The 26,548-nt window shown below is 48.2% G+C and overlaps 1 protein-coding gene across 1 annotated transcript in view; it reads right to left on the reverse strand.

Annotated features, from left to right (window-relative positions):
* Nucleotides 1–26,548, reverse strand: part of Capn8 (calpain 8) — a 73,201-nt gene that overhangs the window by 16,534 nt on the left and 30,119 nt on the right. Inside the window, exons 3-13 of the mRNA XM_005348931.1 lie at nt 21,441–21,559; nt 20,824–20,957; nt 19,074–19,242; nt 18,284–18,367; nt 16,095–16,180; nt 14,346–14,420; nt 13,400–13,560; nt 9,017–9,192; nt 5,545–5,556; nt 2,716–2,927; nt 1,472–1,508 (exon numbers count right to left, since the gene is read on the reverse strand). Of these exons, the coding sequence (XP_005348988.1) occupies nt 1,472–1,508; nt 2,716–2,927; nt 5,545–5,556; nt 9,017–9,192; nt 13,400–13,560; nt 14,346–14,420; nt 16,095–16,180; nt 18,284–18,367; nt 19,074–19,242; nt 20,824–20,957; nt 21,441–21,559 (1,265 nt within the window). The remainder of the gene's footprint in view (nt 1–1,471; nt 1,509–2,715; nt 2,928–5,544; nt 5,557–9,016; nt 9,193–13,399; nt 13,561–14,345; nt 14,421–16,094; nt 16,181–18,283; nt 18,368–19,073; nt 19,243–20,823; nt 20,958–21,440; nt 21,560–26,548) is intronic.

A 26,548-nucleotide genomic window follows, 5' to 3' on the forward strand; every position in this document is an offset into this window, starting at 1 on the left:
TTCCATTGCCATGTTCTGGAAACCACAGAAGGCTCTCTGTCTGAAGGCTAGCACTTTCCCAAGCTACAAGCCAAATAAATGTAGCAGCCTGTGAAGGAACGTGTCATCAGATCCCAGAATGGCCAAGGCAGACCCATAGCTGAAAGGGACTTTGTGTTAGTTGAGGCTCCAGAAAACCCTAAGACATGGAGATGGAGACAGAGAGCCCCAGTGATAGCCAGAACTGAGCCCCTGCCAGCCTGGTTCAGTTAACAGAAACCAAAACAGACTTGTAGATTCTGTACTGTCTACCCTGACATGCTGTGTCTCCTCTAGTGTCCCTGTGCCCCACAGCGAGCATGGTAAGACCCCAGGAGTGATGAAGCTGAGCTCCCGTCTGCAGCTAGTGCACAGTTGCTGAGACCCAAGCCCAGGATGGGCCTAGTGGTTCGGGGAAGGAGAAGGTTAACAAGTGGGCTGCCGACCTGAGGAGCAGTCACATCAGATAGACTAACTGTAGGAAGATGAGGCAGGCGACAGGGCATTTCCTGCCAGATAAACTCATCCCAAGCCCCAGGCAGGTGGATCCTCAGGTGGGATGTTCCCACTCATCTGTAGAAACGCCAGCTTACACAGTTGATTAGTCCCAATAATAGAACACATCTATCCCACTGCCGTCCATTCCAGGACAGCAGGCTCAGCCACTAGAGGGCACTTTGAGTAGCAGCTGCTTACAGCTGTTCATTTGGGTGAACAGCAGAGGGATGGAGCTAGACCTGTGTCAGGTAAAGACATTCCCTCACCCCTGGGTCCTTCCCATGAAGCAGAAAGATATCACACACACTCACACACACACACACACACACACACACACCCCACATACATACACACATGTCCGTGTATGTGTGTGTGTGTGTGTGTGTGTGTGTGTGTAGACTAGTGAACAGATGCTCGTGTCATTTCTTAGACACTATAGTACTATGTCCCAGAGAAACAAAAAGTGTTACTAATCTCAATATATAAAGAACTCCATTAAATTAATAAGAAACTTGAATGTCTGCTACACAGTAGTGTGAGAGCTTGGCATAACTGGATTGCACACTGCTGTGGGATAATCTTTTTGTACACTATGAAGACAGGTCTTTGCCAAGGAGCCTTCCGATTGGTTTAATTAAAAGCTGAATGGCCAATAGCTAGGCAGGAAGAGTTTAGCCGGAACTCCCTGGAGAGAGAGGAACTGGGTGGGGGGAGATTGAATCTAGGCACACATGAGAGACACCAGCGAGACATGGAGGGAGTCAGACATACAGAATGAAGGAGAGGTAAAAAGCTACATGGCAGAACATAAATTAGTAGATTAATAGGTTTGTTTAAGTTATAAGAGTTAGTGGGCCAAGCCTAAGCTAAGGCCAAGCCTTCATAATTAGTACTAAGTCTCCGCATCATTCCTTGGGGCTGGTGGTCCCTATGAGAAAGTACTGTGACAACATACCTCGTGCGGGTTTCCAGCCACAGCATCCCCAATTTCCCTGAAATTCAGACAGAAGTGAATTAAACATGAAAAGGCAAGTTTAGCCAATGGCTGGGTTCTTTCAGAGGGAATTTCCTCTAATGGGAAGTTGATTTGACACCCAGGATTTTCAGTTCCTGCTTTAAAAAACAACTGTGTAGCTGAACCCCTAAAAGGAATCCTCCCCCTTTACTGCCCCAACCACGACCTGCCCTGAAGTTTCCGCCAGAGATGAGGATCTCTGCTCCCTGGTGAATTCTAGAATGCTGAGCGTGGTGAGTCCTGAGACACTCCGCATCTCACCCCAGGGGCTCCGCTCTCTCTTCTGAAACCTCATGGCCACCATGTCCTCTGCTGGCCTCATGGAGAATGTGAAGTATGGGGGTGGGTACATGACAGGGGGGTAGGCAGAGTGTATGTTTTGTACATTAGGATTTGCAGTGTGGCATGTGTTTGGTGCACGTGGTATGTGGTACATGGAATATGTATATAATTTCTGGATGTCTATGAAAATATTCTGTGTGTGATGTATGTGTAATGAGTATGTGCGGTGTGTGTGTGTGAGAGAGAGAGTAATGTATTCATGGTATACATACATACTGCATGGTATTGAAGTATGTGGTATGTATTATGTATGTAGTGTGTGTATGTGTGCATGTCACATGTTGTGGTGTGTATATATGATATGGTATGAATAATATACGTATGTTTTGTATGTTATGTTTCTGATGCATGTGTTGTGTGTATACGTGATATACACAGCGTGCATGCTATACAAGTGTATATGTTTCCCTATAGCGCGTATATGGTGTAGTATGGAGGGAATGCATAGATGGTACATATGTTGTATATATGTCTAGTGTATATATAGTATGTTGGTTTCATGTAATGTGTATAACTAGTGTGTATCTATATGGTGTGTATACTGAGTATGTGTTACTGTGTGCACATTCCTGCCCCAGATCTCATCAGCTTCTGCCAGGCAGTAGGACAGCTGGTCAATAGGCTGTTGATGATGCCCTGTCTCCCAGCCCTGACTTTTCTGATGAAGAAATTCCTAGTGAAGTGGAGGTAGCAGGAGACACACACAGGGTAGGACACTGGGTGTCCTTCTTTCCAAACATCCTCTAGATACAGGGGCAGGTGCCTCAGCAATGGGTGCCCCCCAAGGCTGCATTCCCACCTGTGGCCTCATTCAGAAAACATCCCCCACAAAGTAGACGCACAGAGCCTGGGCCTTCTTCTCTGAGAACACCCTCAAGCAGAAGTCACCGTCCTTGAAGGGCTCGAAGGTAGATGGCACCACCAGGTACTGTCCTGGGGGCAGCCGGACCCGGCTGGACACTTCACGCAGGTTCATGTAGGTGCTGGAGCGGGCAGAGGGCTGGTGGCTCTGGAAGAAATCCTGGCCCAGGTGAGCATCCGTGTGTCTCTCCAGCTGCACAGAGCAATGGACAGAGTCAGTTTGTCTTTGGAGTTCAGTCCATCCTGTTGAATTAGGGATTTCCCCCTGCACCTAGTGTGTAAGAATCGGAAGGCTCAGTCCAGTCACAAGCTAGCTCGCTGTGTCTCAACCATCAGGTGGATTGGGGTGACTCCTGGGTGCCAAGCCTTAACCATGACCTTGACCAGCCCCTCTGCCCTCTAGTTCTCCCCAGTTAAATGAAGGGTAAAACTTGGGGTGTCTAGTGTGGCCTTTGCATATCTCCCTTCATGATTCCAGCAACCAGACTCTGCAGCTGTCTCTGTGAGAGCAGCATTGACCCTCAGAGTCCAGTTCAAGGCTGAAGAAGGAAATTTTAACCCTGGTCCCAAGGGAAGTGCCCTGGACGGCAACTAAAGTGACCGAGCTCTGAAGAAGACAGACAGAGGAGGCAGCTATCCAAGCCTGGTTCTGGGTCCCTCCTGGCCTCCTGGGGATCAGGACTCTTCCTCAGGGAGGGCAAGATACTCCCATAAATCTGTTGTGAAGAGTGGGAGGACGCTGCCAGCGTGTGACACAGGCTAATTACTGGCTGCAGACTGCTCCGAAAACACAGGTGCCAACATTGTTAGCGCTGTAATTAAGCCTCCCCGGAGCCCCGTGTCTCTACCATCAATCTTTACCCAATGCCCACGACAGAGGCAGGTGCATGCAAGCTGCAGGAGCCAAAACACCCACCCTGGAGTGGCCAGTGTCTATGCATGGCCACAAGTTCTGAATCTCAGTTCTGCTGACCAGGGGAGAAAAGCAGGACCCCTTGTTGTGCCCACCACCCCATCATTGTCCTGGCTATGATGCCTCAGGGACCCTTCCAGGTGGCAGCTAGGACAGCCACAATGCTTGGAATTCTCTCTGAAAATGTATACACCCTGGCACAAGCATGCTGGGGCATCAGCTGGGCCACAGCCAACATCTAAGGGTAACAAGTTGAATGTCATTCTTGGTATCCCTGATGGAAAGAAATGAAGGAGGAAAGAGTCCCATGGGAGAAGGTACTGTCAGTGAAGACAAGCAGCCAACTGACAGCTGGGCTTGGCTGGGGAACGACAAACAGTTTCTGGAAGAATACAGAATCCAAAGAATCCCTGTTTAGGAAGCTTTAGTCGAGTGGGACCTGGAGTCACTGAGGTAAGAGCTGGGTTTCTTCTGTGCTATCAGAGACCCCATCCGGTGTGGGGTCTTTATGTGTCCGGGGGTCTCCAACTTTCACATCTTCCCCTGACATAACTCAGTGACTATGATAGTATTGGAATCAAACGGGCTCAACCAAGGCTGATTCTCGAAGTGTGAGGCTAAAGTCAGCAGGTGAACCCTGCAGGATGGGGTGTGTGCAGAGTCAGGCTCACCCCAGACCCATAGAGCTGGATGCTATAGATATGAGGCCCAATGGTTCGTGATGTAACAATTCCTCCAGAGATCCCGAGGCAAGTTCAAGTTTGACCAGAAACTCTGACACTTGCAAATCACAGGATCTGCATCAAGGGTACAGTGGATGCTCTCGAGGAAAGTTCTCGCACTCATACATAGGACCCCACACTCATATCGATGGATCATCTCTGCTGGGACATGCCATGAACCGCGCTTAACTCGGGTTTGGTTTAGATGATTTTCCAGTGTGAGAATAGTGCACAGAACCACACACCCTGTCTGTCCCTTCCACAATAAATAGCTTGCATTTGTGACCCAAGGGCACGAAAGACCAGTAGTCTGCCAGCTGGGAACACAGACTGGGCCTCACTATCTACACCCTGGTCAAGCTGAGAGCCCGCGAGAGGGAAAGAGCCAGCAGCCTGTCACAGGCTACTGCGTGATCAGTGCAATTGACTCCAGGTCAAAACCCAGTCATGGCTCCTCACTGGAGTCGAGGGACTGTTTATAACCTCCGATGCTTGTATTCTCCTGACCCCAGGATGCTGCTATAACCTGCTGGGATGTAGCCTGTATACTGAGATTTTTTTTTTTTTAGACTTTCAAGGCTGCAGCAGAGATGACCCTGGGCCAGCAAACTCTGAGTCCTTGCTTTGTGCTGACTGTGCTCTCCTGTGGGGTCATGCAGGTATGTTTCCGATATGCCCTGGGTGTCTCCAGAGTGCTCAGGGTGCTTCCGGGCTCCCACCTTCAGCCCGCTGAGGTGGGTGGTACCGGTGAACAAGGCTCAGGAGGTCAGAGGGAACCTAATAATAACACTACTAATAGGATTCTAAGCCAGGTGTGAGTTACTGAGGAGCATAGGACAAGCCAGAGCAGAGGGTGAAGTTGGCACTTCCCTTTCTAATCAGACACCAGAGCACTTGTTCCTGTGGCCAGACAAGAAGGTCCCTACGGTACGCAGTAATGGCCTTATTCAGACCAAACCACAATTCATATGGGGGCAAGGCTCACTCCTGTTCACTTCCCAAAGGTCTGACAGGTGGGGCTTGCACTTGTTTTCACTGGCTCTCAGGACTACCAGCTCACCAGATCAAAAGAGTAGCCACGGGAGAGCCTGTCTCCATTGCAGGACGGAGTCAAAGGCGGGCATGCCCTTGCTTACCCAGTGGAGACCACCTCTGTCCAGGCCATACTCACATACCTCCTTGGGAATCTGCAGGGAAAGACAAGAGCAAGTCACCTGGGAGCTCTCCAGACACTTTGCTGACAGAGACGACAGCACACAGGGAGGAAGTTGGAGAAAAAAATGGAAGTGCGGTGTGCATTTCTGAACTGGAAAGTGATGGGGTGGGGGGAGGGTTCAAGGCCTTGTGCTGATGGCTGAGTCCTAGAAGTCCGGGCTGGGGAAGCCCCTACCTTTTACTTTGTGTAATCTACCCAGATCTCCCAAATGCTTCAAACGTAATAATGTTTGCACTTAAATTGGATCCAAGTTCTTCCCACCCTGGGCCTGGCAGATCACGGATTTGGCTGGAAGAAAATTCCACTCAACACACAATTGAAACTGTCTTCAGCCATCGTGACCCACACTGGGCCTATAGGAGATTCGGCCAATGTTTTTAAATTGGAAGGAAAGGGGCTTCCTTTATGCCGGCGATGTCTGGCAGTGTAGAAGCTAGTCAAGGAGGATGTCACTGAGGTTGGAGAAAGGGATGTGGTAGCCTGACTCCCTCAGCCCCAGCAACCTTCTTCCCCGCCCCTTGCTTTGATTAAGGGAGATAGTGAGTTCTTTGTCACTGGCTGGGCTGCAGCTCTCTCCTCAGGCACAACTGTGGAGAAGAGCAGTCAGACCCAGAAGGGGAGCCCTGCTATGCCCAGTGTTCCTGTGTCAGGCTAGAAAAGAGAACTCCAGCCCTCCTGTGTCCTCCCTCCCCCGCCCCTACGACACAGGCTGTTGAACCAGAAGAGCATCCTGGCAGCTTAGGCCCATTGTGTGACTGCCTTCCATGCTGAGGGGAAGTGAGGTCTGGCTGGCACTTTCTCAGCAGTGCTAGGGCAGTCAAGGGGCATGAGATCTCCTCTCATTTGGAGTTTGAAACACAATCAGCCCCGCAGAGGCCTCCTTGCCCATCAGGAGCTCCCGTAATTACTTTGACCAGCTTCCCCTCAACGACCTGGACACTTCTGACAATATGCTCTGAGTCCACCTGGCTCTGAGTCTCCTGGGCCAGACCAGAAAAGCCACTGCCCACAGAGACTGGAAGGACAGCCATCTGTGAAATGCAAGATTCTGCGTGGGTGGCAGAAAGTGGGCCCTTTAGCCTTCAGGGGTGCCTGGCAGCTTCTCAACTGGTAAGTTTTCAAGCTCAGGTTAGCGTCCAGTTTTAGACGGCTGCAGCCAGAGAAGGGAGACACAGCAGGGATGGAAATATGATATCCCTGCAGCCCAGCTATTTCCCACAGCCCAGATACTCCCCTCACCCAGGCTGCTCCTCTTACTCCAGCTGTTCCATCCATCTCCATCCTCGATTTGACTTTAAAATTGTGTGACCAATCTGTTCAGAGAGTGCAAGCTCTAAATTATAGGCCTCCGATGACAAGAAGGGGGACCACAGATCGCACACCCTGGAGTAGTTTATAAACAGCTATAATTCGATACATGAAACTGACATGTTGTGTGTGTTATTTATTGGTACAAACATCACACCAGACACAGTTATCGAGAAAGGATGTTTTGTTGATCTGGCACAATGAAGGAGGCCTGACGGATGAAGCACTGGCCACCGTCCCTGAGTGGCTCACCCTGTAGCCACCCCTGCCAACTGTCGATTCTCTGAAACACTCGCTAGGTTTTAAGCCCTGAGAGAGCACATGGCGTGCCTTCGGGCTAGACTGTTCTCACTTCTTCACCTTTGAAATCTAGATTATCTTTGCAGACCTGCTTAAAGTCTCGGCCAGCGTGAAGCTGCAGAGCCCAGGCTGCTGTGGTCGCACCACCACACATCCCTCCTGTCCTGTCATCGGCTTCCCATTAGTGACTGGGAGCACCCTGAGGACAGGACCGGTGTGCTAGTACTCAGCATCCCCCGCTTCTAGCTCTGCACATGGCGCAGAGTAGATGGTCAGGCAAGTTAGTGGTGTTGGAATGCATGCAGGGCTATTATGTCTGGAGCAGTGAGGGCGGGCTTGCAGTATTTATGCCTAGACAGGGCTGGAAGAGCTAAGTTGGAGTAAAATGGAGCTTAGTTACTTTCAGTTCCTTTCTCTGGCCATTAAGTAGCAATTCTTTTCTAACCCCCATTCTTCCAATTACACACACACACACACACACACACACACACACACGCTTGCACATACACACGCATACATGCACACTTGCATATACTTTGTTAGTGTTAATTGCCAACTTGATAGAATCTAGAATCACTTGGAAGATAAGCCGGCCAGCTTGTGTACGATTGTTAATTTACATATGAAGACTCGTCTACTGTGGGTGGCACCATTCCCTAGCTAGGGTCTTGGCATAGGTGAGTGCGGAAAGGGAACTAAACAGTGTATGGTCACTGCTCTCCTCTGTTTGCAGACATAAAACGGCCGGTTGCTTCAAGTTCCTGCTCCCCTGACTTCCTGCCATGATGAACTGTGCATTGATCTGTAAGCTAAAATAAACCCTTCCCTAGGTTGTTTTTGTCAGGATATATTCACACACACACACATACACACACACACACACACACACACACCCCTGAAACCCTAAATTTAAGAATATGATAAAGGGAGCTGGAGGAAGAATGTATGGACTTGGCAACTGAATTTTTCCTTGTTACAAAATTTATTACAATACTTCTTATTATAATGCTTATTTTATGTGCATTAATTTACAATGAGATGTTGGGCCTCCCAGCGGCCCTGGGTCTTCCTGATTAGAATTGTATTTTTAACCAAGAAATTCACTTGTAATAAAAACCATACCGAAAAGCTAAAATCTGACTCCCTGTGGGATACATTGTATGGAGTCTCTCCCTGGGTAAAGAAGTAGCATGGTCCTAGATCAATTGTCAAGTTATGAAGACTCAATTTACTGTATCAGGGAGACAATGTCCACAGAAGGGTAGTCACTGGAGAAGGCTGGAAACATGAACCAGGGACTGAAGTCTGAGGCAAGAACCAGCTGTGTTCCTCAATCCAGAGACTCCAGAACCAAAAATGGCTGTGTGACTCCTCTTACCCAGGCCGGTGCCTTGTATGTTCCAAATGACCTCCTATGGTAGGCAAAAGGGACTGTGGACATTTGACTTTTGTAGCCAGCCACATTCTCCCACTCTGAAATGCATTTTATTGCGCAAATGTTTTTCACCCTCACGCTCTGAGCTCCTTGTCCCCTGAGACACCTCTTCTTGGAAAAGAGTCTAATTTGCATCGAGTTCTCACTGACAGGGAAAGTGTAATGAATTGCGCATCTGAGTGTTAGCAGCAGAAATTCCAGCCATAGGGATGAGTCTCTAACTATGGAATCCAAGCATCAATAAGAGTTCTAGGGAAGTAAGGAAGCAAGGACAACATCTTATATAAGGATATTTGGGCAATAGGAAAGATGAACGCCAATCACTGACTGAAACATCCCGATAGAAGACACCAGTATACCCCAAAAGAGGAGTCTGATTCAGTTGTACCTGGTAGACAGCGTAGCCTATGCTGAGCATGCCCTGGCCAATCCTCTTCTGTCGTCTGCGATTCTTCTGCATCAGACCCAGCAGCACTGTACAGCAGGGGTCACTGGTGCCCTCCTCCTGGTCCTCATCCACCTCATCCAAATGGATTTTGAACTGGGGGTTGGTCCAGTAAGTGTCTGGCAGTCATCCAGTGGCAGTGGTCCAACAGGGGTGAGGGGATGAAGAAGGGAAATTTTAAGAAAGGAAAGCTTCTCCATCATCCCCATAAAAGGCTAACACTGGTCAGACTGCCTGGCGTAGAAGAACAGGAGAGCCATCCTCCCACCTCCCTGCCCTGCCCCATAGGTAGATACTTAGAATGTCTGTCTTGTCTGCTTGATCATCCAGTAGCCTAGAGTTGTGGTGAAATCTGAGATCCTGCCATCCCAGGCTGCTCTGGACTGCACCAGAAAGCAATATCTTGCCTTCCTGGAAGCCTTTCATTTCTCCCTGCTCTTACCTGAAGACTCCACCTGGAGAAGCTCCTTAGGGAAAAGTGTATCTCTGAGATGGATGACAGCAGAGTCCCAGAAGAACCAAGGAGGCCTCTGCCTGATACCTAGAAAGCCACTTGACCGTCATGTGCTCCTCCAAGCCCAGAAGTCCTAGCTTTGGGTTTTAACCCCATGAGGCCCTGAGACACAGCCTCTAGCCCTCAGCCCAAGGACCCATCCATGTTGGCAAGTGTTACAGCCTACTGATGAGACACAACATTCAATAGTGTAAGAGAAATCACAATGTCATTAAGCATTCCTGCCACACCACCTATGAATACTTAAACAGATGCCTTTTGAGTTGGGGAGATGACTCAGTGGGTCAGGGGCTTGCTGCACAAGCAAGAGGACCTGAGCTCAGATTCTGGCACCATGTCAAAATGTCAGTCATGGCTATGCATGTGTGTTGGGGGATATTTGATCACACTGTGAACCCCAAGTTTGCATTTGTGTTGATTAAATAAAACTAACCTTGGGTCAGAGGGCTGAGTTAGCAGCTAGTTGACAGAAAGTAATCATAGAACATCAAAGACTAACTGGGAGAGGTAGGGAGTCACAGGAAGTAGTAAGGCGGGACTCGGAGTGGCACAGCCTTTTTAGGTTTGGTGAAATGGAAGCATGGGTCTTCCATGGACACCAGCCAGGAGAAAGTTGTTACTTAGTCTCTCTGAGCTAGCAGATTTTCACCCCCAGACTTTGAATCTTGAGTATTATTCGTAATTAGAATGATAGAGATTTAGTCAAAGCGACCTTTAGTGGCAGCGACAGGGCCAGTGCCTGTGGGAGCAGAATTCTTGCCAGGCTGTGGCCTGAGCTGCCGGGCTGCTGCTAGAGAAACAGTTTGATAACTACGGCATTGCAGCTGCTGACTGAGTCTGCAGTAGATTAAGGTACAGTCACTGTGCGGAAGTTAAAACAACATTTGGTGCTATCTAGGGTCTGGGGAAACTGGAAGAAAAAGACACGACTTCCTAGTAGCCTTGTAGCATACAGAGGCACAGCTTTGCTGTACAGAGAGCACTTGAGCAACCAGCACATCAAGTAGACACAATAAGCTAAGGAAAACACCTGACACCTTGCAGGCACCAAGATCTGGGGCACGTAAATGCAGCTTCTAGTTAAATGCAGCTCTTGGCCATGCCCACAGGGCATAAAGCTCCCACAACTATTAGCCTCAAATACTTTACATTGGTATAGATTTTGGTATATTGGTACAAATTTAAAGTTATTCTTGTTATACCATATGTATGTTTCTACTCTTGTTTAAGGTACTGTACCTGTGAAGCTCATTTTAAAATGTAATTAAGAAATACAGGTTAGCAATCATAAAAATCAAACATAAACAAAAGCAACACATCTTTAATAGTCATGTTGCATTTGTTTAGCTATGTAAAAATAGGTTGCTATTTCAACTTGCCTGCCTAAGGCACCTGATTGGCCTAATAAAAAGCTGAATGGCCAATAGGTAGGCAAAGGAGAGATAGGCAGGACTGGCGGGCAGAGAGTAAAGGGGAACCAGACAGCCAGCTGGGGGTCAGCCAAGCAGACATGGAGGAAACAGAGAAGCAGCACAGACAGCCCATGGATGAAGTAAAGAACCTCGGAGCAGCACATCAACTAATAGAAAGGGGTGAATGTCTAAAACTAGCTAGAAACAAGCCTAAACTAAGGCTGAGCATTCATAATTAATAATAAGTCTCTGTGTCATGATTTGGGGGCTTGTGGTCCAAAAAAACCTACAACACATGTGCCTGTAAAGGCAATGCTGTTGGGTGTACAAATGGAGGCAGGGGTTGCTGGAAGAGCCCCAGGTTCAGTAAGAGACTGTCTCAAAGGCTTAAGAGACAGAGAGTGAAAGAACATGAATAAGAAGAGGCAGATAAGGCACGGAGTGGATACCTAACATCTTCTGCAAGTGTGCATGCACACGCCAGTACGAAGCAACACTCCACACGTGCAAGACACCTTTATTCAGAGGCAACTTTTGAAAAGGCTCTCTCAAGTTAGTAACTACCCAAGCTAGGCACAGAGGAGCCTGAGGGATCTGCCACAGACACACAACAGTTCTCTGATCGAATCGAGCTAAGAGTATAATTGAAGAAGCTGGGTCTGACAGACTCCACCAGGCTAGGTGTTCAATTGCAGCAAAGAATTGGGGAGGAGTGGATTAGGGTAAGCAGGACTTGGTGTGCGTTTTTACAGTCTCTGCATGGCGGTGCAAACTATATGAAGGCACACAGCATTCTCCTATGTCCAAGGCCCATTCATTATTTTTTCTTTAACACTGAGAGTACTTATTCAATTCCTCCTTCCCAGAGCCTGTATTTCTAGGTTTTATTTTTCTACTTAAGGCACAGGTGTATATAGATTTTTAAGATCAGGTGTCTGTGAATTCCGGGGGAGAAAGAAATTTCGGTAATCTTCTGCGCTTACTTCATTACCACGAGGCAAGAACAATCCATTTCTTCCTGACAGCTAGCTGGCAGCCCAGATGGGATTATTATTTGGTGCATGCAGACACCTTGGGCACCCCCTATGGTTCTGGGCTTCCAGAATGATCCATGCGGATTTCCTGCGTCTTTTCTAAGAGCTTGTTAATGGTGAGCATATTTTAATTTCTCCCAAATGTAGCATTACTGCAATCCCTACATTTTTTGTTTACTCCTTAACAGTACTAGAGGAAGAGAATGGGCCATAAAAATAATCCATCCCATTTTTCTAACACTGCACAGTTTACAAAGCGCTTCCCCGTGTGCTCCGCGTGACAATGCTCCTGTGGGCCCCAGCGAGCGGGAAGGTAGGGATTATGAACCCTGTGAGGACTGAAAAACTGAAGCTCCAGAAAAGGAATGCCCCTGGGCCTCACAACCTGTATGCTGACTGATGGGGGCAGGCCACCAGCTCCCACTTCAGGCCTGTCAACGGCTGGTTGTAGCCAGATGGAGATGGAAGGGGAAGAAGGTAAGACCTTGTGCTCCCCCTTTGCACCCACATGGGGTTTTACAGTGCTGCCGTTTCTAGAGCATGCAATGCTCTCTGGCTGGGAAAAAAGCAGCTACCCCTCAGCCCTGCGTGGAGATACTGAGTCAATCAACACAAATCAACAGAGCAACAGCAAGCCAGGGAAGCATGGAGGTGGGGAACTAGCACGAGGGGAGCGTGGTTTTCTTTCCTTTGTTTCTCCAGAGAGCTGGGGTCATGTCTCGGTGGTTTCTTCAGCAGCTGTCCCAGTGGACGCGACCTAGGAGGAGTCTACACAAGTACATGTTAGTCATCTGTCAGGAACCAGGGAGGTCGCTCTCTAAGGAGCCAGAGTTAAGGCAGAGGCAGTGGTTTGCACAAGGACATCCCTGCCAGGGAGAAATTCCTGATGACCTCCTCTCCCCACTGATGGAACATGACCCACACATAGCCTGTGTCCGTCCATTCCTGACCCCACAGCCTCACCCCTTCAGCCATAACTTGGGCAACACCAAGCAGAACGGCTGCTCTTCTGCGTGCAAGCCACTGAAAACGCTCGATTGTCTACTGACATCCTTAACCGCTCTCCCCAAGCTCAATGTGGTGGTGTCCGCCAGCTGAACCAGGGAGGGCAGCCAAGTCTTTAGTGATGGTCCAAGAAGCGGCATGCCAAAAGGACAGGGGTGGCTGAAGCATGGATGATTTAAACACACAGGAGCCTAGGCAAGGCCTCAGGTAGACAGCTGCAAAACCGCTGTCCACCCTGGCTGGCCTGGCCTCCAAGCCAGAGTAGAAACAGCACCTCAGACCCAAGGGCATTAATTATCCAAAGATCCATCCTAAAAGCCATGCAGCCCAGGGAGGAAGAGCCTGGTGGCCTTTGCCTCACCTGGGTAGTTCTGGCAGCCCCCGGCAGTGGAGCCTCGTGTCCAACGGCCATTGAAGAGCACCAGGTTCCATTTGTGGGCCTCCTCACTGCTCAGGGAGTCTGGGGACAGGTTGCATATTTCCAGTCGAGAGAACTGCTTCAAGAAATCTGAAAAGGACATCCTGAAGAACAAAGGGACAGGAAGGAAGTGTGGGTGAGGTGGGCTGGACCAGAACAAAGATCGAAGGAGCAAGAAAGAGCTCTGATAATTCTGCAGCGGTAGACTGCCCGGATCCAGTTCTACAGTCCAGGGACCCAAACAAGCAGGGCTACCGTGGTCAGCATCTCTGTTTCTAAAAAATCTCCCTCCTGTGTCTGCCAGCCACACAGAGTTGGGACCAGGAACCAAATGGACCCCGCCCCCAGGAGGGGATACCAGTGCGGCCCTTGCCTCTAGGCTGGGTCACAGCGAATCCCACCAGAGGCTCATTCCTGAGGAATTCTCCATGACATCCGGTGTGGAGATGTCCTCTAAGAGGTTCCATCTTTGGAAGACTCTCCCCCCACCCCAACCCAGACAAAGAAAAGAATTCTGTTTTGATTGTAACTAGGCCTGAGAGTTGGATGGTAGTTGGAGAGCATTGTTGCAGGCTCACAGCAGGCCATCAGGCTGTTGGCCGGGCCGTGCTGGGGGCAATGGCCGGGCGGTGCTGTGGGCAATGGCCAGGCCGTGCTGTGGGCAATGGCCGGGCCGTGCTGTGGGCAATGGCTGGGCCGTGCTGTGGGCAATGGCTTGGACATGAGAAGAGAGGTAGAATTATGCTGGGCACAGGAGCAGAGAAAATGAAAAGCCCCCGTGCTAGGAACATCGTCACCTTCCTGGAAATCCTGGAGGCCCGTCCCCCCCCCCCGAGCATCTTGGAACAGCCTGACCCCTAGGAGACAGCCCTTCTGCACAGCCTCTCACCAGAACTCTCCATCCTCTGCTCTCTTGTCCAGCTCTTCCTTCTTCCTGGGATCTATGTAATTCCACTCAGGTGCTCTGCGGAGGGGGGGAATAATGAGCCAGAGGCAGCCACTGCCGAGATGTGCAAGCTGTTTGCTGCAGCTAAATGTCCCCAAAGGACCACAGAAGGGATGCCCCCCCTATCAAGGAAAGAAGACAGGTATGAAGCAGAGTACCACTGAGGGCAAGGGATGAAGCCAAGGACCTGGGCTCCTGCAGAGATTGATGGACATGCGGCGGAAACATAATGGTTCCATTCTAATATCCTCTCTCTGGGTAAGTTTTACATTCCTATTAAGACTCACAGAGCTCTGACCATAGGAACAAGGTGGTCCTGCCGCCAGAAAGGCAGGTACTCCTGATCCATTAGGGACTTGTCACTCTGATCTTCTATCAGACTGGGGCGAACCTATTTATAAGAGGGCCCAGCCAGCTCCAGGGACACAGGCACTGTCTGCTTCCTAAGAATGTGGCTTTGATCATCAGGTCCAGTTTTATGAAAATTTGCTTGAGGTAATGCCACCCGGTGTCCTGCTGGTGGCCTTTCTGTGACAATGTACTTTGTTCAAATGCCATCTACAGCTGTCTGACCTTTACGGCTTTGGGCTTTCCTGAAAAGCGTGTGCACTGTCTAGATTCGTGAACGGGGTTAGTATCAATCCTAAAACAAACAAAAGCTCTTCCCTGACCACACTCAACAAAAGCCCAGGTCCTCCCTCACCAGCCAAGAAGACAGCCAGGCCCAGCCTCTCCCTCCAGTGACTTCTAAGTACTTGGAGACGAAGCATCCTGGGGCTTCTTAAAATCATCAAGTGCAATTGTGTGTTTGAAATGATTAGCACCGTGCTTAACCCAGTAGTAAGCAATCAATAAATGTCAACTTCCATGCTATTGGCGTTGGTTAGGGGGCACTGAACACAGTGTGCTTGGTGCAAGCAAAAGTTATAGGATCTGATTGACAATTCCAGATCTAATCTCATCTCCCAGTGGGTTTGAGTTTTGTTGTTGTTATTGCTGATGTTTCAAACTTAAACAAGAGCAAAGAACAGCTGGATGCTTAGTTCACACATGTCACACGAGCTTCCATGTCCTCCTTCTCCAACCGCCAGCAGGTAAATAGCCCAGACCGTGGCTCTGGCTGGTAGAGGACATTGGGGACATAGATGCCAGAGTACAGCCACCCCAGGCCCTCATCTCCCTGAACTGACTTCCCTTACCAGGAGACAGGCAGTTCAGAGGTTGTCCTAATACCCAATAATCAACACCTAGTCAGGAATTCGTGGGTAAGTGGCACACCCATTCATCACTGCCTGGGTGGGCCATGGCTCCCAGGATCAAGGTTCTCCCAGCATCCTTGTTTTTTCTTGCTACTGAGGGAAACAGTGCTTGCAGCAGGGAAATATGATTGCAAGTGATTGATTTTACCTTTAGTACCCAGTTGTTTTTTGTACCCAGTTTGGTAGGTAGAAAATAGGTAGGCAAAATTCCACGGAGCTGCCAAATTTCCAAATGCCAAGGCAGAAATTCATAATCAAAACCTGCAGCAAAATGGTTTCTATTCTGCTTTTCCCATCCTTGAATCATGGGATAATATTCCAAAGCATGTTGTGTCATCTACAAACAGTAAGTGCTGCAGAACCCACTAAACGACAGGTCTCGTTACTCATGGTGTGTGTTTCATGACACCTTTATGCAGGGAGAGGGACCTACGCATCACTCCAGGCTCCAGACCACTCCACTTCACCCCATGGGTTCCTTAGTCTGATCAGCTTCTCTGGGCAGCCACGGAAATCCACCTGCAAGAGCCACGCATGGACAAATCACCGCACTGCTGCAGCCTGGAGCGCATGTCTGCACCCAGGGTGTTCAGAGTTTCAAATATCTCCAAGAGACCACACTTTCCTCTCCTTAAGCATTTAAGCTTTGCTCAAATGTTTGCTTTCATAGCTATTAGAACAAATGAAGAGCAAATATACCACAAACCAACTATCTATCTACTTAAACGTAGGTTTAGAGTTTGCAACTGATTAAGCAGGACCTTGTTGTGAATATCAGAGACAGCATCCTAATAAATTCCCCCCAAACAATGCCAATAGCATAGAAGTTAACATTTATTGATTACTTACTAGTGGGTTCAATATAGTGCTAAGCATTATTTAAACTTCACCGTTCGACATCAACAATATGAGACTCAGAGAGGCCCAGTTATTCAAGATTACCTAGTCAGTGCTCTAGCTAGCCCCTCCTCGAGCAAACTCATTAGACTTGGGAAGTAAGGAAAACTTGGGGGCCCAGGAAATTCCTGAAAGCTATAAGATTTACAAAGCCCCTCTCCAAGGCTATAAAAGCAGTGAACAGTTGCAGGGCAAGCAGAGAGTCTCCATTGGGTGCCGCCTGCAAGTCATGCAGGGAGACCCAGGGTTGCAATTTTCGTGTGTCCCCACCCATGCTGGCTTTCTGGTGATGCAGCTGCATTTGAGTCATCTGTGCTCCTGTAAGCATGTAAGCCACCTAACCACTGGTTCACGGAGGTGGAACTGGGCAGAACTGCTTTTTTGCTCTGTCATCCCCGTTGCCTTATCTGGTGAGTAGATGCTTGCTCACATCTCTCCAGGAAAAGGAAGGTGTCTAGCAAAGTGTCTCCAACATCTAAGTGTATTGTAAATGCCCTCAAGTACTTATGGTAAAATTTGGTCACTGCAGTTGTGGGCCTTGCAAGTGGAGCTTTCAAGGGATTAAAACAGGAGATGGGGTTACTGTCTTTGCTACCTGAGTTCCCTCTTCTTGTGTAAGTTCTCATTCTCTCAGGACTTGATTAGTTGTTAAAGGTATTACGCAGCAAATGCCCTCTTGTTTGTCTGTCCTCTTGGGGGTGCCCACTTACCCTTCTGATGGATGCTGTTATGAAGCTCATGAAGCTACCCTGTTACACTCCCCAAACTCCAGATATATGAGATAAAAAAAGACCTCTTTCTTTTATAAATCCACATTCAGGCATTGTGTTATAGTAACAACAGAAAAGGACTCAGCCACTACTTCATGAGCACTTACGTATGATCCCCAAGCACTCCTGCACACATGCTAAAACATATGTACCTAAGCAGGTCAGTCTCGCAGGTCTTTATCGTTATCATTCCCGTCACGCGCTAATCCCAAAGTTTCCTCATACTCTCAATTAATGTTTACGGGGTGGACTTGATTTAACAAGACCACGTCCAGTCAGAAGGCGTGTAGTGAGTGATGTCACTTGCAATAAACGGCAAGAGCTGGAGTCCTTGGTGTGTGGCTTTTTCTACACGACCACCCAGAACCCCAAAGAAAATTCATTCCTCAGCGCTGTCTAGGTTGATGTATTTTACCTTCATCTTTTCGTCCTCTTATATTTATACTTCTTACTATAAACCAAATTATTCAACTCCTATCTGGATATAGGTGGACCATATGAAATAAAAATCACAAATAGTATAGGCCATGCTGGGGCCAGAGAATGAAAACTAGCTATGTGACTTCTCACTATTAAATATCACCCTGAACACTGGAGTAGAAAGCGTTTCTTCTTTTAGGGACTCCTATGGGTTTATACTGCTTTGCCTACATGAGCATTTGTCTGGGCTGTGTGTAGACTCTGATAGTTCCTAGGACTTTTCTGACTCTGTCTCAGAAAAGAGCCAAATTTAACTGAAACCAGAGAGCTAGAATGAGGGTGACTCAGACAAGTCCTCTGAGAAGCCAAGAGTCACAGGTACCCTGTGGAGAACCCGAATCTGTCTGGGGTTCTGCATCCTGAGAGAAGCTTGCTCTGAGTAAGCAAAGAAAGCTCCAATGCAACTCAGAACTTCCCAGTGTGACCTCCTACTCTTGCTCGGGACTTCCCAGATTTCACATTAACCCCTTCCTACCTCTTCGACTCCTGTAACAGAGTATGCATGACCCTTCACCAGCTTTTGCCTGGTGGTGGCTTCTGCTTCTGCTGCACTTGAGACCTGGTCAAGGAGAGAGTCTGATCAGGGGGGCTGACCCTGACCTCTTTGGAGCCAGCGTTACACTGCTTTCTAAAAGCACAACACACAGCCAGGACTTTCCTTGGTGAAACAAATGCAGGAGCAGCAACAGCCCACAAACAGAGAGACCCATCTCTAGACGACCCCCTTTAATAAGCCAGGCAGGTAGCAAGTGGCTGCCAAGCCTAGAGTGTGGCAGAGAGCATAGTCACACTGCCTCACAACAAAGCAAACAAACGAAACTACCCATTAAAACATCCAGACAGAAAAGAGAGCATCTGGGGAGATAGGTAACAACTGGCCCTCAGGCTGGTGGCTTGCAGGTCTGACCTCTAAGGCCACATTGGCATTCCATACTTCCAATCTTCCTGTCAGGGCTGGGCCCTCTTTTCTTCAGGGATCAAGTCCATCAAATATTGTCAGCTGCCAATTTGCTTTCCCAAAGACTAAGATGATTTAGCAAAAAAAGATGATAAGTAAATAGGAACTAGGACCCAGGGGACGAGGCTGTACTATCTTGAGGAGTCTAGCCGTACTATTTAGAGGCTCCAACAGTTACCAGCAAAATATAATCTTAAAGTGTGACTAACCCTAGTTCCCACCCACTCATTAGGTCTTCACCATTCCTGAACACTATAAACCATCATGCTACCAGATAAAAGGGATGAAGAAAAGAGTTGAGGCTCACATCAATGGAACACCCCAGCAGAGATCCCGCACGAAGGGCCTTCCGGATGATGTGGTATAGATTGCCCGGGGGGTTCTTCAGGTCATAAAACTCAGAGATGCCACCTGTGAAATCTTCAAAGCCCTCAACTGTGGAGCCTCCAGCAAGCGCCTCATAGGAACCATTGAGCCTGTTGAAAAAAAAAAAAAGAAAGAAAGAAAGAAAACAAGCATCATCCACAGCCATGAGCATATGATGAGGAAATCACGGGACATGGAAAGGGTGATGCCAGGAAGTAGGCTAGAGGGCCAAGGAAAGACCTTGGCCAGCTTTGACAAGGAGCCTAGAACAAGCACAGACCACTGTTTGTTTAAGACAGATGCTTTCACTAGGAGCAGATCCCCAGGCAGCCCCTTTCCAGGTCTCCCACTCCCTCTCAAAACCAAAACCCCTTCAGAATTGGCCCTGACTGCTTGAGTTCCTGGGGTACCCAGGCACAGATAGGAATGGGGAGCCTTTCCTTGAGGCTAAGGATTGCCCTAACAGAACGAGAAATTGACTGGAGTGACAGCAAATGAGGCTAATTTGAAGAAACCTTTCAACTTGGAATGTCAGTCAGGAAAACGGCATTCAAGGAATGAGCAGAAACTTTGCTGAGTTTGGAGTAGTGGCATGTCTATTGTGTTTTAATAAATAAAGCTTGCCTGGGGATCAGCGGAGTAAAACAGCCCCACAGGTCAGCCTTACAGACCAGGCAGTGGTGACACACACCTTTGATCCCAGTAGCCACACTAGTTTGACATAGAAACCAGGCGGTGCCTGCCTTTAACCCCAGTGGTGCACACTTTTAATTCCAGAACTAGAGAGGATTATAAGGTGGGAGGAGACGGCTCATACACAGTCTCATTCTGAGATTCCTGAGGCAGGATAGCCATTTCGGACTTAGGTTGAGGTAAGAGCCAATGCTGGCTGTTTTGCTTTTCAGATCTTCAGGTTGAACCCCAATTTCTGCCTCTGACTTTTTATTGATCATGCTTCAGTTTGGTACTGAAAACATTTCTTTTCTGCTGTGGGACAATGCGCTTGAACACTGTAAAGATTTGTCATTCATATTCGTTCGGTAAAACACTGATTGGCCAGTAGCCAGGCAGGAAGTATAGGTGGGGCAACCAGACTAGGAGAATTCTGAGAAGAGGAAAGTCTCAGTCTGTAGTTGCCACCCAGATGCAGAGGAAGCAAGATGAAAATGCTGCACTGAGAAAAGATACCAAGCCATGTGGCTAAACATAGATAAGAATTATGGGTTAATTTAAGTAGTAAGAGCTAGTTAATAATAAGCCTGAGCTAATAGGCCAACCATTTTATAATTACTATAAGCCTCTGTGTGTTTCTTTGGAACTGAGCAGCTGCAGGACTGGGCAAAACAGAAACTTCCTTCTATAATTTTCCTCTGCTTCATCATCATCATCATTTTGAACATTCATTCATTCTGCCCCAAGAATGAATATATATAATATGGTATAATGAGGATTGAACCAGGGCCTTATGCATGCTACCCAAGAGTCTATCATTGAGCTATCTCTCCATCCCCAAAGATGAGATCTTAAATCCCCAGTCCAAATTTCCTTTTCTCTTGAGAGGGATGCTTTCTTTCTGGCCTATGGCTGTCTGGGTGTTGGGAAAAACTTGGTCATCGCATCCTGAGTGGGAAGGCAGGCAAGCACCTTCAGGGTGGCGCCAGGGTCTTCCAGTTCCTCACCATCTCACTTACTTGGCATAGGCTTTCTCCAGGAGAGCACTCCAGAATTCATTGCCTTCTTCCGAGTGTAGAAAGAGCAGCTGTCCATCCTTGGTAGGCAGTCTGTCATCAATGACAACATCTACCCACTCTCCGTACTGCCAGAACTAGGGGTGGGAAAACAACCTGTATCACACGCAGAAGCAGAGAGAGGTCCTTCAGCAGACTCCTTGGCTGGGGTCCCCGCTGCCAGTGAGCTAGTCTCCGGGCTTTGTGAACCTTAAACTCCCTGAGAGGGTTTACACCTCATCCACAGGCACCAAGAAACATTTAGTCTCTCTTTGAGTCTGTGGAGAAGAAAGCTTGCTCAGTATCACCCAGGCAGCCAAAGTGAGTGACTCAGTCTGATATCTCCTGATCCTTAGTCCAGAGTGAGTCCCTCATGGCCCTATGGCCTGGAGGAAGAAGGAAAGAGAATGAGTTTGATAGAACAGATGTACAAAGGAATGGCTCTCAAACTGGAGCATGTACCCAAATCACCCAGAGGGATAACCTGATGTCAGTATTGGCCTCACTTCCAGAGTTTCTGATCACACAGATTTGGATAAGATACAAAAGTGATGGCAAAGGTACCAAGCAAGGCCTAATACCTGGAAATGAAAAATGCCCGCATAGTTCTTCTGGAAGCTCTGGTCCTTGGGGACCACTCGGTAAAGCAGTTTTTCATTCAAGGTGAGGGAGGCAATGGCTGCCAGAAGCCAACAGTCACCTGCAATGAACCAGAGGAGACAACAGCCGGTCAGGCCAGGCCCTCATTGTCCCCATCACTCCAGAGTTCATGTCTACTCTAGACTTACTTTGGCTGTAATACAATTACCAAGCATGGGTTATATAGAAACAACAGAAAAGTATCTATCGGAGTTCAAGAGGCCGACAGAATTGGTATTGGTGAGAGGCCCTCTGTGTTTCTGCTTCTCTGCTTGGTGCTGTGCTTATGCATGGAAGAAAAGTGAACAGGCCAACGTACCTGGCTAATTCTCCCACCCCAAAAGAGGAGCATGGATGCCTAAGGGTCACTTATTAGTATGGTCACACTGGGTTTGGGGCCTGGCACGGAGTCTTGGAAGGACACAGTCAACCAAAGAGCTCAGCGCCACTCTCCTAAGTCATGCGTGTGGGTTCTCCTCTCATGACTGAAGTGCACACACATTCCCCTCCTGAGGCCTCACAGGGAGGGCTTTACTCAGACATGGAAATTCTCTGTTCATCCTGATTGCTGTGCCTTGCATGCCGACCACTCACAGTTCCTGGGCTTCCAATCAGGAGAATGGAAACTGAGAGAAACGAACTGTCCTCTTGTTCCTTTTGTTGCCATCCTTTGAGTGGATGAGACACTGAAGCTATGCAGGAACACGTAGGTATGTGAGCGAGTGACTGAGCGAGCGAGGGAGTGAGCGAGCGAGCGATCCATCCTGTCCCAAGATGGCCTTGGGTAATGATAGCTGATTCTCCACGATCTGTGTAGAGCATAATGATCCTTTTATATTTCTGAGTTCACCATGAGAGCCTTGGTTATAACACCCTTGAGATATTGATTAGCATGAAATCATCATAATTCTGAAGCAAAAGAAATGGAAGTCAAGAGAGGTTAAACAACCCAGGGCTTGCTTTGATCACTTTGAACGTCTGAGTAAATTTAGAAGCAGATAGAAAACTCCCTTCTGTGTGAGACAGACCTCTCAGGTCCCTGAAAGTCACCTCCTGAGACAGCATCACTGACTCCCAGTGACAACATCAAATGATGACTCCCAGGCCTAGACACTACATGCTCACCTTAACCTGCTGAGTGGGAGGGGCAAATGTCCCAGAAGCTATATAATTTTGCTCACACCTCTGTATACGTTCATAGGACTGCAGAGTCTGAGAGCAAAATGTCCTAGTGTCCCTCACACTGCATAACACAATACTCCCTCAAACTGCCCAATCCTACCTTTTTCCAGCTGCACTGTAGACCCCAGGCCCTAGGAGTCTGAGGCTTAGTAAAGTAGTCATTGTCTCTCTTACTCATCTGGTCCTTCTAGCTCTAACACCTCCTTGAGTGTTCCAGGCATCACTGTCCCCACGTGAAGCATTAGGCCCTCTCAACCTTAGCCAGAGACGCCCCTTTCTGCAGGGCAGACTCAGCCGGTCAAAGTGCTGAGACTATGAGATCCGTGAGTCCTCAGGCCTAAGCGGGATGCATATATCACTCCTTCCCCCAGCAAGGCTCAGAAAGCGCTGTGAACGGTGGGGCAGAAAGAATATACAAACCCGAAGGTGGGGGAGAGTGCTGTGGAATGCTGGCTCCTAGACACAGAGTAGTCTTGCCCTTCATGAAGTCCCAACACTCTGGTCCCTGCACAAGGCCTGGACAAAGTCAAGCCAACGAGGAGGTCACTCAACCATCAGCACGCAGGACTAGTTAGACTCTGTGGGTTATATTTGTTAAAGAAAGGGAGGAAGGAAGGAAGGAAGGAGGGAAAGAGGGCAGGAGGGAGGGAGGGAGAAGGCTGGAGAGATGGCTCAGCAGTTAAGAGCAGTAGTTCCCTGCTCTAACAAAGGACCCAGACTTGGTTCACGGCACCCACATGGTAACTTACAATGCTCCTTAACTCTAGTTTCAGGAATTCTATACCTTCTTCTGACCTCCAAAAACATTACACACACACACGCACACACACACACACAACACAGGGCACATATATACATGCAAACTCCCATATATATAAAATAAATCTAAAAAAGGAAAAGGCAGGACATGAGGATGGGAGGGATGTGCTGGGGAGTGTCTGGGAAGAGTGGAAGTTAAGATGGATATGACCAAGAGACATTATGTACATATATGAAATTGTCAAATAATAAAGATATTCTAATAAATAAATAAATAAATAAATATGCTTAACCTTCCCTAATGTACTTTCAGATAAAAAGCCTGGCAACATTTAAAGGTTATCCAGGTCCTTTTCTAACTTTATATTTTCATTTTAACTGTGGGGCTAAATAAAATTGCTTCCACAGCCCAGGAATGAACACACTTGGTGTTTCACAATCAGACCACTTGAGCAGTTAGTCAAACTAAGACCCAGGACCCACCTCTGAGAGTCTGTCACCACCAGCAAGAGCTCCACCCCAATGTCACCCCAACCTTCCTCAAAAACAGAGGCTCAAGACTACATCCCAAACTAATTTCTCCTTCAGTCTCCCCCTACCCTCCCTGTCTCTCTCTCTCTCCTCTCTCTCTCTCTCTCTCTCTCTCTCTCTCTCTTTCTCACACACACACACACAACACACACACACTTTTTGAAGGATTTTTTATGATCTTTGAAGTAAGTGACCTGGTTTTTACCAACAAGCGCTATCCCTCAGATTGGTTACCTGGATTCAAGGTGAAGTTCAGGGTGAGCATAGAGATGGTGCTTGTGTGAACTCATTGGGTCACACTGCTCCTTGCTACAGAAAACTTCAGCAGGGGTAAAACAAGCAACTTCCCAAGATGGAGACAGATTTCTTCCTCCCTACCAGGTTCCCCTCAGCTCAGTTTCTTCCTATGAACTCTATATAATAATGCCATTTCTCTGCCTCTCTTTGCTTAGAAACAAAATACAAACCTTTCCCGGAGTGACTCTGCCCTACCTGCCTGGTCTCCCCCGCCGTGAGTTTAGCTTCCAGGCAAACTTGGAAAGCACAGAGTGAACCCTGCAGTTTTCCTGCCTCCCTTTCCTTATTTGTTCCTTCTGTCTGTGCAATGCTTCCAGTTGGGTCTTCACCATCTCCACAAAACCTGCCTTGAGTTCTGTTCAGAAGATGCCACATTTGTTCTTTGTGTGTTCTGGAGACCTCATTTATTTCTCTCAGCTGACCACAATTAGAACACAAGCTAGAGTCCCAAGTCCATTCACACGGAGGCTCCATGATGGCGCGTTCCTTGCCGTCCCCAATAAACCCCCAATCCCCAAGCCCAAGCCCTCCCTCCATGGGCTCCTAGCTCCTGCCAAGACCACCTGATACACTTATCTCTCATTCCTGTTCCTCTCTGATCTCTTCCTGACAAGCAGGGACACAGGAGTCTCTCCTGGTAGCATCCTTGGCCATAGCTGACAAACAGAGGAGACCCAGTGAATATTTGACAAATAAAAACATGCCAGCAAATCACCAAAGGAATTCATGAATCATGTGCTGTCCCTTTGTGAGTCAACAATGACACCCACACATGTTTGTACCTGGAGATCCCAGGTCTGGGATGAAATAAACAGGGCCAGGCATTGAGCCTCACGGATGTCACAGTTAACACCTACACCACACCAAGATGCTTAGCTACTCAAAACTCTGTGGCAGAAGATAGCGGGTGAGACGGGCACAGTCTCTGGGGAACGGACAGATTGAAGGCTCTGGGGTGTCTCTGAAGCAGGTGGCTGCTCAAGGAAACCGGCCAGGCTCCCTTCTGTTGTGAAGATTCACAATCCCAATCTAAGCTGCTGCAAACCCCATCCCAGGCGCTTCCTAGACACTCCAATAAAGCATGCCAGAAAACATCCCTCAGCGGCCAACATCTAACAGGTCTGCCCAGCCAAGAAAGAGTTTAATATTTTCTTTCTCTTCCTCACTCCTGACATTTCCTGGGGTCCACCCAGCTGCTGCAGTAAGCACAAAAGAATGTCATAGGTATAGACATTTGGACCCACGCCAATTACTGCATAAAGTGTGAGTGGACCCTCTTTACAGGAAGCTTTTTCTAAAGTGCCCAAATGTGCTTCCTCTCAAAGGTACTCTTGTAACGACAGACATTTACTCCCCTGCGCAAAACACCTCAGACACTTGTTTGAGGGGCCTGCCTTGATCTTTGAGCAGAGTTTTGATTTACAAAAACAGTCTTGAAGCTGTGGGATCTATGTTTGTTGGCAGATGCGGTAGACAAGAAAGCCTGGAAATGTCTCCACAGACAAACCGTCTTCTCTCCAGCCACCTCCCAGCTAGTGGTCACCACAGGTCAGCATTCCCAAGAACATAAGTGGGAATTTGGTAAAAGCACCTACTTTCCTGCTGGAGCGTGGCAGATTTGCTTACCAGAATCTTTCTGGCCGCCGCTCTTCCCTTATCTTTTACTCCTGGAGATCAGGAGACTTCTCATAAGCCCAGGGCTACAGCGTAGGATGAAAGTCAACACACTTGAGAGAACACAGGGGAAGCCCTGAGTGTCTGGGTTTCTAAGAACTAGCCCAGGGCTCCCCACCTCCAGACTCCTATCAGCCTCCCATTCCCACTAGTTTAAGCCAGTACAGTTAGGTTCAATAAAGCTTGCAGCCAACATTTTCCTGATATAATAACAAGGTGATTAGTATGCCTCGCAAGTGGGTTCTGAAAGAACTCCTCCACTAAAGGAGTTCTTTAAGCTATCAGGATGAGGGACAGTTGAAACAAGCACATTATTCTCTACACTGGTTGCCCTGGCTGTGCTCTAGAAAAACTGGCTGGGATGTCCGGCTGATCTGGACAAGGGATCATGGAGCATGGAATTACAGAGTAACATTTGCATATGGACTTCAATCACAGAAACAGGGAGGGGGAGCATGCTGAGGACCCAGGCACTCCCTCCTGATGGAGGAAGGTCATTGGTTAAAAAATAAAGAAACTGCTTGGCCCTCATAGGTTAAAACATAGGTGGGAGGAGTAAACAGAACAGAAGGCTGGGAGAAAGAAGCTGAGTCAGGGAGTCGCCATG

This window comes from Microtus ochrogaster, chromosome 6 (genome assembly GCF_000317375.1).
Source record: "Microtus ochrogaster isolate Prairie Vole_2 chromosome 6, MicOch1.0, whole genome shotgun sequence".
Classification (NCBI taxonomy): Eukaryota; Metazoa; Chordata; class Mammalia; order Rodentia; family Cricetidae; genus Microtus; species Microtus ochrogaster.